At 39.0% G+C, this 15,026-nt stretch overlaps 1 protein-coding gene across 2 annotated transcripts in view; it reads left to right on the top strand.

Moving 5' to 3' along the window:
- PIK3C2G (phosphatidylinositol-4-phosphate 3-kinase catalytic subunit type 2 gamma) overlaps nucleotides 1-15,026 on the top strand; it is a 383,327-nt gene that overhangs the window by 267,320 nt on the left and 100,981 nt on the right. For both annotated transcript variants that reach the window (XM_075897745.1, XM_075897746.1), the window contains 2 exons: nucleotides 1,351-1,487; nucleotides 4,223-4,392. In XM_075897745.1, coding sequence (XP_075753860.1) covers nucleotides 1,351-1,487; nucleotides 4,223-4,392 — 307 coding nt within the window. The remainder of the gene's footprint in view (nucleotides 1-1,350; nucleotides 1,488-4,222; nucleotides 4,393-15,026) is intronic.

The following is a 15,026-nucleotide window of genomic DNA, read 5'->3' on the forward strand; positions in this document are numbered from 1 at the left end:
GAAACACAGCATTCCTCCCTTCAGTATTTCTTTATGAAGGTGTCTTCTTTCTTTTTTTCCATAAAGGGAAAAGAGTGCTCAGAATATCACTTAACTTGGTCCCAGAGATCTTTTGTAGATTTAAGGAAGTTAACATCTTTTTTTTTCTCCTTCCTTAAGATGAAATACAACCCAAACTAATGACCTTTTGTAGCAACCCAGGCCTTATTTAAAACCTTGGCATCCACAACTGGTCTCGGACTCTTCAAAAAAATCTCCCATTCGGGCACCATATAAGAACTTTTGAAAACCTGCTCAGAAGAGTTGCAATGGGAAGTCCTGGGTGCTGAGTTCTTTTGCAAATCTGACCCTTATTTAGGTGCCAGCTGTCGACTCATAAAGTTCCCCAAACCTGCCAGCGTTGTTTGCGATACCATTCTTGCTGTGTATGCTGGGTTAAGGCAAGCTTGACTCATGTGAAAGCTTTATTCATTCCTTTTTTTATGGTTGCTATAACAAAGCCATAGCAAGAATGACAATTACTTCCTAATGAAATCTACCGATGGCAGTAGACTTTTTTTATTGACTCTCTAAACCTTTTACTGAAAATAATTCTAGCACAAAAGGAAGATGAAGCATCCAGATTACCTATGGTACAGAAATGAAAAATACAGTGTTTATGGCCTTTTGAGCCACATTGCAGAGAATGTTTGGGAGTCCTGCAGAAGCCATGGAGGAGTCAAGGATGTGTCAGGTGAATGATGGAAACTGGAAAAGGATCCTCTTCATCCTTTCTTTTTGTGAACAAGGCAGAACCAGAAGAGTTCCCCTTACAATATTTTATGGTTATTGTATTGATCTGGAAGGAAGATGCTATAATTATAGTTCCTCCGTTACACTAATTTTCAATTTGATATTTTTAAAGGATACAGAGGGTGCATGAGAATAGACCCTTGGATGTCTGTCTCAGGTGGTACTTTGTAATCAGCATTTCTGAGCACCTCACAGTCTTTGATGTCTTTATCCTCACAACACTGTAATTCTTGTTACATTTTTGGGCTCCATTCTGTCCTTTCACATTAAATTCCAAAATCTAGTTATGTATTGTGTGGGAAAGCATTTCTATATATCAGTTTTTAATTTACCTTTAATTTCTTTTAATAGCTCTTTATTCTTGTTTTATGAGACATGGAAATGAGAAGCTCCCAGTCTTCCTTTTCTAGACTATCCAATGCTGTGTAGACTTTTGCAGTTAATTGAAATGCGTGTATAAGTTTCTCCATGGGGTGATATGATACAGTGCGATGCAGGTTAATAAACAGCCTTTTTTAAATTGTAAGTTTTTCGTGTGAATTCCTTCTCTCTGATTAGGACTAGTGCAGATGGTGGCAGATGCTACAACACTGGCCAAGATCCACAGGGAATCTGGACTAATAGGACCATTGAAGGAAAACACAATTAAAAAATGGTTCAGTCATCATCATCCTTTGGAATCAAGTTACCAAGAGGTACATTACAATGGAATATTGCATAAATTGTTTGTTTTATAAATGAAAAACAAATAGTAATTAGGAGTAGTCTCCTGAAGTCGGGAAAAACAGATCACATGTACCATAGAGTGTCCTTAAATGGCACATCTGTTTCTTTGGAAGATTGCTAAGGACCAGATTCAGTGCAGTATTCTTTGGGGTTGTTTTTTATTTTTTCAACAACATTAAGAAAAGATAAGAAAATACCACATTTTGAAATACAGAAGTGAAATAAGAAATTGAAGATGAAATTAAGTTAATAAATACCAAACCTAGATTATTTATATGCAGATAGTGAGAGATGGTATTTTTATATAATCACATAAAAACAGCATCCTGTGCTTGAAAATGTCACTGTTAGAAAGCTAGAATTTAATTGAATTGATATAATGCATCAGGTCACACTGATCACTTAACATTACAGGATCCTGTGCAATTCATCTGGTTTCATGCAACCTGGTGTGGCACACCAGTTTACATATCAGCCATAAAATTGGGGAATCCATATTTGCAAAAGCAGAGGTTTCACTCTTAGAAGGAAGAAGCCATGAAGTCACTGTTGCACATTCCTTTTAGATGAAGTATGTCTTAAGATTCACAAAAAGGTTTTAACTTTTTTTTTCCATCCTGGGGAGTTTTTGAACACCTCCCCATGCCTGCAGTAGATTAGTAGCCAAACATTTGGTCCAAGTTAAAGAGCTCCAGATGCTCAGCCATTCTGAAGATGGGACATCTACTTTGATACCTAATTGTAGGCATCAACGTGTAGATTTTTTGCCAGAATGTGGTGGGTGGTAGCTTGTTTCACATGTATTTATTTATGAAAATACTCAATCTGAACTTTTAGAAACAACTGTTATACATTTGCAGTAAAGGTGCTGCTGACACTTTAATTGAAAATTGAGACAGCTGTCAATTATCAGTCAAAAATCTGGTTTTGTTAGTCAAATAAAATGAAATGTTCTAACAAAATTGCAACACATTATGCTCATTTTTAAAAAAACAAATGAAATACAGTCCGTTCTGATTGCAGAAGATGTCTGTATAATTGTTTGTATCCTGCTCTCACCATTTCTCTTCTCTTGCTATTAATGCCTTTGCACTTGGGTACTGAACTCAGATAGGGTGAGTAAGCTTTATTATCCCCATTTTACAGTTGGGCAAACAGTGGCACAGAAAGGTGAAGAGATGTCTTCAAGGTCATCCTGTGACTAAGTGGCATATTCAGGAATAGACCATAGGCATCCTTAGTTCTTGCACTGTGTTCTAATCGCTGCCCATTGCTACCATCAAAATCAGACACTAGATATGTCACTATAATACTACAATAATATCAGTACGCAAACAGTTATTTGCTGGCATAGTATAAAGAGAGCACAGTACTGTATGCATTGAGGTTTTGATGAAGAATTTAATAATTGTGAATTAAATTTTATAGAGTTTGCATATAAATGCCTCATGATTATTGAGATAAATAGCTTAATAACATTTGCAAGCAGTTCAGACCTTGACAAATAAGAATAGTAACTGTGGTTATTACACTGCAACAGCTACAATAAAACCTGCTTGGGCTACAGTTCCTCATGGTTTGTATAAATCTGATTGCCATCTAGAGCTAGGAAGAATTCTCCTCATCTTCCCCTCTTCTCTGGGATGTGATATTAGGCAGGTGGGACTGGTTGGACAGATTCATTTGAGGGAGCAGAGAAGTGCTGGTACAAGGCCCACTGAAGTCAGTAGAAAGCTTTGGATCAGTCCATAAGGCTACATGTATACACTGTGCACCACTTTCGTTGGTGTATACAGTACGAGTAGCGACACGTGACAATGTGACTTTTCCCTGCTCCTTCTTCCCTGGCAGATCCTTTCCCTGTGGTGTGAAGGGCTCTAGCCAACAGAGATCTGCTGAAGCCTTTCCTTGTTGCCACTACTCCCTCCATCCCCCCTCCCCATCAGAGCTTTTGCCCACTGCTGGTGCCTTTGGCCAGCTGCTATAGTCTTTTCCTGAGATGGGCAAAGGACTTAGCAGCTGGGAGGCAGCAGAACACTACGTGATTTGGGCAAGTAAAGAGCCAAGTGGAATATGTACTTGAGTACCCTTCAGATTGTCTGTCTGTCTGTACTCTTGTTGCTAAAATGGGCCTCACAGTCTACCTGATACTTAAACCTGTCCTGAATACATATTCTACATGCTGAGAAAAGAAGCCTGCAGGATAGACATAATCTTAGTGAGTATATAGTGGTTAATATAGTGGTTAGAGCACGGAATTAGGAATCAGCACTCCTTGTCACATATTCCTAGCTCTGACATTGAATCTTCAGCACTGGGGGGTGTTCACTTAACCTTATTGTATCCGAATTTACTTCTCGGTAAAGCGGGGGTCAGGTTCCTTCCACAGGGAAGTTGCGAGGCTTCATTAATTAGTGTTTATTAAGTTCGTTGAGTTTGTGGATGAAAAGATCCACCTACATTCCAAAGAACCATCCAAAATAAGTTGTTACTGGAGAGAGAGCAAGTGAATAGATGAGTCATTGGTCAGTTGTAATATGGCAGTTCCTATGTTGTTAGTTTAGGTCCTGAACCTGCAAACACTTTGGCCTGTATTTCACTTTAAGGAAGTACACGAGAGCATGTAGGGCTTGGTTTTCATATTAGTATTCCAAAACTACATTACTATATATCTTCTCTTTGTGTTTTTGTTTTGATTTATTAGGCGGTAAAGAATTTCTTTCATTCCTGTGCTGGCTGGTATGTTGTTACCTTCATTCTGGGAGTTTGTGACCGACACAATGACAACATCATGCTGACAAACACTGGCCACATGTTCCATATAGATTTTGGAAAGATTTTAGGTCATGCACAAAAATTTGGAAGCATAAAAAGGTTGGTATCTACAATTACATTAATTATGAAGTTTAAACAGTGCTCTGATAAAGCTTCAGTATCTATAACGTACAAGAAAATTGTAAATGAGTCTTTGCTTTCCCCTCCCAACCCTCGAAATCTCTAGAGATGCAACATCATGTTTTAGCTATTAATATGGAGACTTTCTCTTTTAAGTCAGTAGTCAGGAGTCTGAGTCTGTTCCATTTCAGCAGTGGCCAAGAGTAGTTACTATCAGATCATTAGTTCTTGATCTCATTTCTTTTTCTAGTGGGCAGATGTCTCCAGCACAGATCCAGTACCACAGCTGAATGTAATTACATCCTTCTTGTCACTTTCAGCATAGAGACCAAGGACTGACTGGGCCTGCAGGATCAACTGCACTCACGCCCATAAGGTGAAATCCTGACCCTGTAGAAATCAATGGGAGTTTTGCCATTGATCCCAATAGGCCCATGATTTCCCTGTATGGTGAAATCTAGAAGTGCTATTTAAAATAATTCATTTATATAAATAGCAGCTATTTCATTCCTTTTCATCCATACAAATATTTTGCTTTCTTTTTAAAAGATTCTAAAGCTATACAGGTAGGAATAACTTCTGACTCATTCATGTGCCCTTAGTATTACTGGACTTATATTATCTATAGGATGGAGATGTAATTAGGGAGTGATGTACTTACTCCTTGCCCTCTCGCATACTAAGAAGGTCTGAGAAAGATAGACATAAAATTCATGAGCAGTGTGTGTTCTTCATCAAATGTAGTGCCTGACTGGTAATAGTGAAATAAGGATGTCAGACTTTCATCATCCACCAAGCCGACGTCTAGACTGCAAGCCTCTTTCGAAAGAGGCTTTTTCAAAAGATACTTTTGAAAAAGAGCATCTAGACTGCAAACTCTTCTTTCGAAAAAGTGAGCCACTTTTTCAAAAGAGAGCACCCAAGCAGTCTGGTTGCTCTCTTTCGAAAAAGCCCTGTTTGCATTCAAGAACGCCTTTTTTTGAAAGAGCACTTTTGAAAAAAGGCGTTCTTCCTCGTGAAATGAGGAGTACCACCGTCGAAAGAAAAGCCACGTTTTCTCAATTTAATTTCGAAAGAACGTGGCTGTAGTCTAGACTCAGGTGACGTTTTTTTGAAAAAAGGCTACTTTTTTCGAAAAAACCCTGCAGTCTAGACACAGCCTAACTGAATACTTGATGCTATTTGCATCTATCCAGCTATCCATTCCTTTTCCACACACAGCCCTGAAGCAATACACTTGTTAGCCTTGTATTTGACTAACTAACTCTTTATTAGATTTTTAGCTCAATTCTCCAAAAACTATCTGCGTTTTGACCATTCCCAAAACAGTAATTCACCTAACCTGAGCCCCTACAGTGATGCCCATAAAAACAGCAAACTTAAAAAAAGTTGCCAATGCTATATTTGTGCCGATGCTCTTGTTTTCCATCTTGTTTAATACAACTAATATTCACTGCAGTGAGAGAGATTAGATAATTTTAGAGATCAATAGCATCTGATTTTACACATCTTTGCTCATGCAAATAGTCTTTATATTGTGGTGGTGTCATATTTTTCTTGAAAGCACTTATACTAAAGGCTTGCAGGAAAAGGAATCCCCACTCTGTAGTATGTACCGAACCCTTTTTCCCCCTAGAAAACTGGTCTTTCTTTTCCTAGAAAGATACATATCCATTGTACATACCCATTGTATGTTCTCAATAAATGTGGAGTAGGGAAGTGGTTAGCAAACACCTGTCCTTCAAAGCTTCATAAACACATGCATTCCACAGTTTTTTGCAAATAAGAGTACATTTTTTCTGTAAATAAACTGATTTATAGTAGCATGAAGAATTATGTAATACTTTTCAGAGCAGTGGCTCCCTGTCCAATCTGGACTGGAAATAAAACTTTGGAGATAATACAAGTCAGACTGACATGGGAATTTTCAGGAAAACATTATGTTGAAAATGTAGCAAACAGAATTTGACAATGGACAGGGATCAACTAACCGTTCCAGTCCTATACTCATCATTAAACTATATGTAGAGTCTCTCTATTTAGATCTCAATCCTGCACTGATTAAAATCAGTAGCAAAACTCCCATTGACTTCAGTGGAATTTAGAGAACTTTCCTGACTTTAATAAGAACTCCTTATCACTTTTGCAGATCTAGACTAACCTGACTACCCCTCTGATACCTGACTTTGACAATGCTTATAATCTGTCTATCTGATCTGTAAAGTGACATACACACCCATTATGCAGCGGAAGTATTAAATAATAATAGTCTTACCACTCACAGTGTCTACCAACTACTGCTTCAGAAGGGTTGGAGGAGAGAGCTATACTGCTGTAACTAGCCAACAGTATAATGCTATGCTCAGGAGGAAAATTAGTTTTCAATTCCCATCACAGATTTACACACTAAAACATGAGATGTCATTATCTTTTATCTTATAAAGCTCCATATTTTGTTGTGGGCATAAAATTACATGCCTTCTTTTAATCAAGCCACAGTTTTTGACCCTGTGGTCCTCTAAGGTAATGAAGTCCATGGAACTCAAACACTATGAAGAAGTGTTTGTTTATTCAAAATACAAAATACTATGAAAGTACAGGATACCTTGTATCCTCATTTTGAGCTAGGCTTGTGCTCAAATTATGTGTTCTCAACTGATACGTCTATACTGAAATGTGTACCTACATCCTACCCACATTTTATGTTTCTATTGGGTTGAACATTGGGAAACACTTCCTAAATGTCAGGGTGATTAAACACTGAAATAAATTGCCTAGTGAGGCTGTAGAATCTCCATCACTGGAAATAGTTAAGAGTAGGTTGGATAGACATCTATCTGGGATGATCTAGATGAAGGGTGGGCAATAAAAAATCGACAGTCCACAGTGTTAGTCCCTGGTGGGCCGCTGCTGCTATGTTTACCTACACCTCTGCAAATATTGGAGGATGGCAGCTCTGGCTGGCCACAAATTGCTGTTCATGGCCAATATGAGTGGCGGGAAGTGTCACAGACTGGAACACCATTTCCCACTGCTTGAATTGGCCGTGAATGGCAATTTGCGGTCAATGAGAGCTGCGATCCTCTGATAACTTTGGAGGCGCAGGTAAACATGGAGGTGGTGGTCCACCAGGGATTAACCGTGAAGATCAGATCCGGAGCATGATCTGAAATTTGCACACCCCCTACCTAGATGGTGCTTGGTGAGGGCAGGGGATTGGACTTGATGACATCTCGAGATCCCTTCCAGTTCTAGTGTTTTATGATTGTATCCTGGTTTGAGCATGTGTGGTTATTGTTAGCCCAGCCTTCCTCCTCCACTGCAGAGCCACACAGGATGTGGCTAGACTACATGGGGTTTTTTAAGAAAAAAGTGTCCTTTTTTCAAAAAAAAACTTCCCCTGTGTCTAGGCTGCTGCTGCGTTCCTTTGAAAGTAAATCGAAAGAACGTGGCAGTTTTTTCAACTGCGGAAAACCTCATTTTACGAGGAATAACACCTTTTTTCGAAAGTGCTCTTTTGAAAAAAGTAATAGAGATGTAGCCGTGTTAGTCTGGTCTTGCTGAAACAAAACAGGACTATGCAGCACTTTAAAGATTAACAAGGTGGTTTATTAGGCGATGAGCTTTCGTAAGCCAGACCCACTTCCTCAGATCCAATTGTGGAAGAAAATTGGCATGACCATACATACCAAAGGGATACAATCAAAAAAAGTGAATACATATAAAATAGACAAATCAGATTTTAGAACTGAGGGAGGATGAGTGGTGCAAACTGTGCTTTTTCGAAAGAAAGCGTCCAGACTTGCTGGGCTGCTCTCTTTCGAAAAAGTTTGCTTTTTCAAAAGTACTGAATGTAGTCTAGGCACTCTCTTTCAAAAAAGGCTTGTAGTCTAGACATACTCACACTCCCCAGTATATCAACATTTATTCTGACTCTGGAGCTCTGTGTTTAGTACTAGAATTATTGGAGTATATTCCAGGATTCTTGGTACTTTGCCACTTGCAGCTATTCTAGCAATTGGTGTATAGTGTATTGTGGGAGGATTTGTTTGTCCTTCCTGTATCCCTGTGCACAAGTGGTTTTAGCTTGCCACATTTAGTTCAGTCACACAAGCCTTGGTGCAGTTATCAGACCGTGTAAGAGGAAGGACAGATTTTTTTTATTTTTCTGGTTCTATCAAATCCTCTTGAACACTTCTGCTTTGGTGAATTAGACAATAAAATATTTATTTAAATCCTGAGCTAGCTGATATAATCCTAGATTTAACTTACAAATACTTCTCAAGCCAGTTTCAGTGCCTTTATCTGTACTTTTGTGATTACTGCTATCTGTTTTGTGATGAGGTGGCCACTCAAATGGCATGAGATAATCCAGGTTATACACTATAAGGGTATGGCTACACTAGCCTCCTAGTTCGAACTAAGGAGGCTAATGTAGGCATTCAAAGTTGCAAATGAAGCCCGGGATTTAAATATCCCGGGCTTTATTTGCATCTTTCCGGGTGGGCGCCATTTTTAAATCCCCTTTGTTCGAACTGACTGCCTGTGGCTACATGTGGCAGTCAGAAGTTAATCCGAACTAAGTCCTTAGTTCAGATTAACCGTTACTCCTCCTGCAATGAGGTGTAACAGTTAATCCAAACTAAGGACTTAGTTCGGATTAACTTCTGACTGCCGCATGTAGCCGCAGGCAGTCAATTCGAACAAAGGGGATTTAAAAATGGCGCCCGCCTGGGAACACGCAAAAAAAGCCCGGGATATTTAAATCCCGGGCTTCATTTGCAACTTCGAATGCCTACATTAGCCTCCCTAGTTTGAACTAGGGGGCTAGTGTAGACATACCCCAACATATCTTTGTCATGCCATAGTAATGTATATGTAATTTTCTATCTCTTTTTAATACATAGCTAACTGCTTTTGAATTGGCAAAAGTGGGAAAACAATCAGAAAATGTGGAGGAAAATGAAAAAAAATTGAAAATTCTAAAATGTTAGTTATTTCTTCAATGTATTTCTTTGGAAAATGTGTCAACTGAGGGGATCTAAAATTTTCATTTTTAAAAAAGAGACTGAAAGAACTGTCAAACTAAAAAATTTCTGTGAAGCATTTTATTCTAAATGCAAACCTATTTATGGTTGAAAAAACTTCCCTTGGAAACTTTTGGGCTGGCTCTGTTTATTAACTTACTTTTATCCAAGTTAAACTCTGTCCTGTATTATGCCAGTCCCCCACTTTATGTATATCTGGAGTTGCAGTTCTTAGTTTTTGGTAACCTAAAGAGTTTCAGATCATCAGCCAATTTCTCCTACTTGCTGCACCTGTCATCCTCCAGAAAAACCAAAAGCCCAAAACATGCAAAGACTTCATATTCTTAAATGTAAGTGCCTGGGCGGTTTCAATGAAGTTAATGAGGATAACAATCCATATACATCTTCAGAATTAGTGTCTACTAGGGCAATTTCAGATTTTGGATAGGTCAACTTGGGAAACCATAAAGGGGTGTGAATTTCAGAGAACAGGTGCTCAACACTTGTGAAAATCAGCCCCTTCTAGATGTTTCAGGTGAGACACCCAAAATTACTAGTCACCTTTGGAAATTTAGGCCTCAAATATGGAGCAGTAGGAGTCCCAGTACTGGCTTAGGATACTTTCTCCACTTTGAAGGCTACTTATTAAGTGTTATGACAATGTCTCTGCCTCCCCAGGAATTAATCCTGCATAATATTTTACCCTTGGTTAGTTATTCTCTTTAATAGCCTCTTATGGGGGGAACTCATCATAGGCTTTTTGAAATTAGAGTAAATTTATGTTCCCTGGCCTCTTTGTATCTATGACATTTTATTGATTGTATCTGCAGAGTATCCTCAGAGTTTAGAAGCACATTTTCCTTTACAGAAGCAGTGCAGGTTTGACCCTATCAGATTTTATTTATCCAAGTGTAATGTTCTACTTTCTCCTTAATTACACGCTCAATTGAGTTCCCTGCAACTGAGGCAAAGCTCACCCATCTGTAATTCTCAGCACACCCTTGGCTTTTATTTGACACTGAAGTGCTGCATTAACTACTTTCCAGTCTTCAGAAACAGCTGATATTTTGAGGAGGTTATTGTATATTCTCATTAGTAATTATCTGGGCTAGAATGTGATGTTATTTATCACCTTTAGAATCACCGGTGGAATTCCTTTCAGTTCTGGTGTTTTTCTGCACGTGATTTTGAGTGACTCCATACATCATGATCAACAGTAAAGAACAGATGGAAAAAATTGATTTGTCTTGTGTGCTGTATCACCATTGCTTTTAATTGCAACCCTCTCATCCACCACTTTAACCCATGTGCAACTTCTGTATTTGTGGTTGGTGTGCTCCCCACACTGACCCTCCAAATGCCGAATTAGGCTGCAAATGGGGGAATTTGAGAAGCTTGCCTGTCAGAGACATGTGGGGCTTCTATAAAGGGCAGGAAACAAAGCAGAGACATCAGCAGGGAGAAGGCTGAAGTCACTTCCTGTCAGAAAAGGGAAAGTGTTTGAAGGGCTGCAGAAACACGTTGCCTAAAATTACTCCTTGGGTGGAGGTAGTGAAGAGAATGGAAAACTGAGAGGAGTGGGGAAGACAGGAGATATGGAAGTGTCTCAGGGAAAGGCACCAAGGAGCAGAGAATGGACCTTGCCGCTGTGTAGAGACTCCCTTAGTAAAGGGTGGGCCTAGGTTCCCTGTGGGAGTGGCCCCTGTGAGGTAGTAAAACAGAAGATGTCCTGAGACCGCTAAAGAGAAGGAATTTTCATGCATGTGTTCCCCAGTTGCCAGAAGCAGAAAATGGAACAGTGGCCTTGTTGGAGGGCTGGATCATGAAGAAGACAGCTGTAGCAAGAGAAGAGCTGCACAGAAGAAGCTGAAGGGGTATAACAGCTGGAAGGGGGATCAGCCTGAGTTAACCCACAGAACTGCCAGGATGTGATGCCATTCAGCAGCGAGAAATTCACCCTGTCACAGAGTTCTAGCATGGCTATACTTTCTCTCACTCTAGTGCCGTATTTCTCAATGGCCACTCTCTGGACTGGTACCTCTCCATAGCAGCCTCCTTGCCAGTCCCCGAGATTTCCCTAACATGGAATATTAATATTTAAAAAAACTACTGCATGTTTCCATAACATCAAATGGAAGTGTTAAAAGATTCATATCTCTGTACCAACACACAGCTAAATACAAATTGCCTTTTACAGTCAGTGAAAACCTAATCAAACCTTCTGCAATAGAAGTCTGTTGCATAGCTTGAGAAGTGTAAATGCCTTGCATGACAGTTCAAAAAAGAAATGTTCTACATGAAAAACCAACAAGAACTACCAGTGAAACACTGTTCTGGTTCTGGTTTTGGTTTTGGTTTTTCTGTCGAGTGGTACAGAACAGTTTAATAAGGTCTCTGGTATTAAAATGGTTGAGAAACACTAGTTTAGTGCATTTATAAAAGTGTATTGCTTGATCTTGATAACATTGTTTCTACTTTATTCTGACTCTTTGCCCTTTACCCTTATCTGGAAAATGTGCTGCCGTCTATTATAGATAGATTAGATACATGTCATTTGTCATTTCTGTGATGGTTTTTGTTTTTGTTTTTTGCTTATTGATAAACTGATATCCTATACCTCTGATACCATGTTTTTAGAACAGCCTTCTGTAACTGATTTGTCCAATTGTTTTGTTTTTGTTTTTCTGTACCATGCAGTTTATTTTAAACCAGTTTCCTAATAGTTTAAAGTTATGAAGTTTGCATTTGAAGATTCATCAGTGCTATTATTCTTGGGAAACCATTCTTAGGGTACGTCTAGACTACAGGGTTTTGTCGACAGAAGTTTTGTCGACAGTATCTGTCGACAAAACTTCTGTCGACAAAGAGCATCTAGACACATTCAGTTCTGTCGACAAAGCAAGCTGCTTTGTCGACAAAACCCTGTAGTCTAGACACAACCCTACATGCAATAACACCTTCTGTCGACAGAACTCTGTCGACAGAAGGTGTTATGCCTCGTAAAATGAGGTTTACCAGCATCGACAAAACTGCTGAGTTCTGTCGACATTATGTTGACAGAACTCAGCGGTAGTGTAGACGCAGGTATAGTTTTGTCGACAAAAGTCCAGTTTTGTCGACAAAACTCTGTAGTCTAGAAACACCCTTACAGAATATCAGACATAGTTGTGTAGTGTTCTGTATTACTCATCTGAACTCCCTCACTCTACATAGTTTATATCAGACACAGCTGGCAATAAACTCCTTGCCTCCTGCAAAATGAGATGCTTTTCTAAACTAATTCTTTATGGTATGAAGAAAACTGTGGCCAACATTTTAAAACATATGTGTACAAAAATTACATATTTAAATCTGTGTTAAAGAATCCAAATAAATGGTCTGATAGCTGGTTGCCAGCACCTTGGTAATTCAGACGACTTAGTTGGGTCCCTAAAATAGAATTATTAACTTTAGGCACCTGAGTTAGACTAAACCATATGCTGATGACGCTATTTGACCAATCTACATAAGAGACTTGTCTGTGCCACTAAGTAGTGAAAGAGACAATGATAGTTTTTCAATCTAGACTTCTAAATCTTTAGATCATAGTGCATATTTTATGAGGCATGGTCCTTTTTTTAAGGCTTGGTCCCTGTTTGATGTGCAAGTGGATGAACTTCTCTGAGAGAAGTGAATTTCTGTTAAAACTTTGTGGTTAGATAACGCAGATGGATGAGAATGTGATGGCAAAGTGCCACTATAGCCAATTGAAAAATCATTCACAGATCCCTCAAACCATAGCCTCTGTTTGTGGTGACACGTCCATTGCCAGTTTCCTTACTAGGAGAGACCATTCCAGATGAGTCTGTAAAGAGAGAGATACCACAAAAGCTTAGTTTGTGCTGTGAAATGTAACTGTGTATAAACACAGTTGTCGGCAATTGTGTTAGCTGTACTTAGTCTTAGCATAGTTTAACCAAGTGGAAGAATTTATAACATGTTCTGCACCATAAGTAAGTTCTAATTCATCTAGCATGGTTGTTGACAGCCACGGTCAGACATGGCTACATCTTGTAGCATAGACCAGCCTGCTGAGGACAGGGAGTATATATAATGTGATGATACACTGGGAAACTTAAAGATGGATGAATGGATGGATTAAAAAGCTTGGAAGTACTAGATTTTTATTGGTAAATGGTTGATTTAACTATATCCATACAAACTGATGAAAAAAATATTTCCATCCATAATAATCAAAATTGTTGGATAAGTAAAATAAGAAAAATGCAGCTTGAGAACTTATTGCATGTTGATATAAGGCTGTTTACTTGGTTTATTTTTACATGTGATGTTGACAGTTTGTGTCTTAGTGGCTAGACATCTTTAACTTTTCACATTTTAACTGCCATATAATTATTATCTGACCCCACTTAATTTCCCTGAATTGTGAACATTTAAATGGTAAAAACGTACTTAAAATATCATTCATGAAAAATAAATATCAAATTCTGCCAAGCCTAGGTACACATGTAACAACTATTCTTAAAAGGAAAAATTACCTTGAATACCTTGAAGAATTTGCTCAATAATTACTCAAGAATATGGGAAACTACCATTGCTAATCAAGAGCAGAATGCCTCATGAACAACGTGTATAGTGCTGGCTGGAAATCAAATCCAGTCTAGGACATACTGTGCGAGTAGTTTCAAGCTTAATGGTCATGTTGCAATGGCTTTAATGTCAGGGGAATGGCCTCCATATAAGTCAATCAGGTTGGGATTTTCCAAAGCACTTACAGGACTTAAGAACACTGTTCCCATAAAAGTCAATGATACCTTTGAAAATCCCACGCTCAGAAAACTGCTGTGATGGATGCTAATACAATTTTCTGAGTGAAACTAGGATAAAAAAGAGATTTCAGTGTAAAAGGCAACATTTTCCCCCTCTGCTGCCTGTGCATCAAAACACAACACTCCTAGTCTGAAGGGCCATTCTCGTAATTACACCATGCACAGACCTTTCAACCCTAAATGCACAAATGTACTTAGGCACCTATTCCCCAGATTTAGGTGCCTACGTTCCACTTTTAAGCAACACTATGATCCACATATATTCACTAAACTTCTGCTAAACTTGTAGTCACCTAAACTCTTTCAGTGCCTAAGTTTTTTTGCAGTGAACAATTTCCTAAGTGCCTATGTTTCTGGCTCTGGGCATGCACACTGCTGCCTGCCGTTAGGCACTTGATTTTCTATCCCTCACCTAAGCCCCAGAGCAATTTATAAATCGAAGCGAGGGTGTCCTCCACCTCAGTCATGTATAGGGCCTGAAGTGACAGACATGCTCACTGGTTGTTCAACTCTGCACAAACCCAGAAGGGGCCTTTCCTTTTAGCCCAGTGTTTAGGGTACTAACCTGAGATGTGAGAGAGCCATACTTCTACTCCCTGCCTACTTCCCTGATGAGAAGAAATTTGACCAGGGATCTGGCACCACACAAATGAGGTGATTTAACCACTGGGTTCTGGGATATTCTGATAGGGACCTCCCTCAGTCTCCTGTTGAAGTTGTTCCACTGTTAATTAAATTATTGAACAATTAACAATTG

Source organism: Pelodiscus sinensis, chromosome 1 (genome assembly GCF_049634645.1).
Source record: "Pelodiscus sinensis isolate JC-2024 chromosome 1, ASM4963464v1, whole genome shotgun sequence".
Lineage (NCBI taxonomy): Eukaryota > Metazoa > Chordata > Testudines > Trionychidae > Pelodiscus > Pelodiscus sinensis.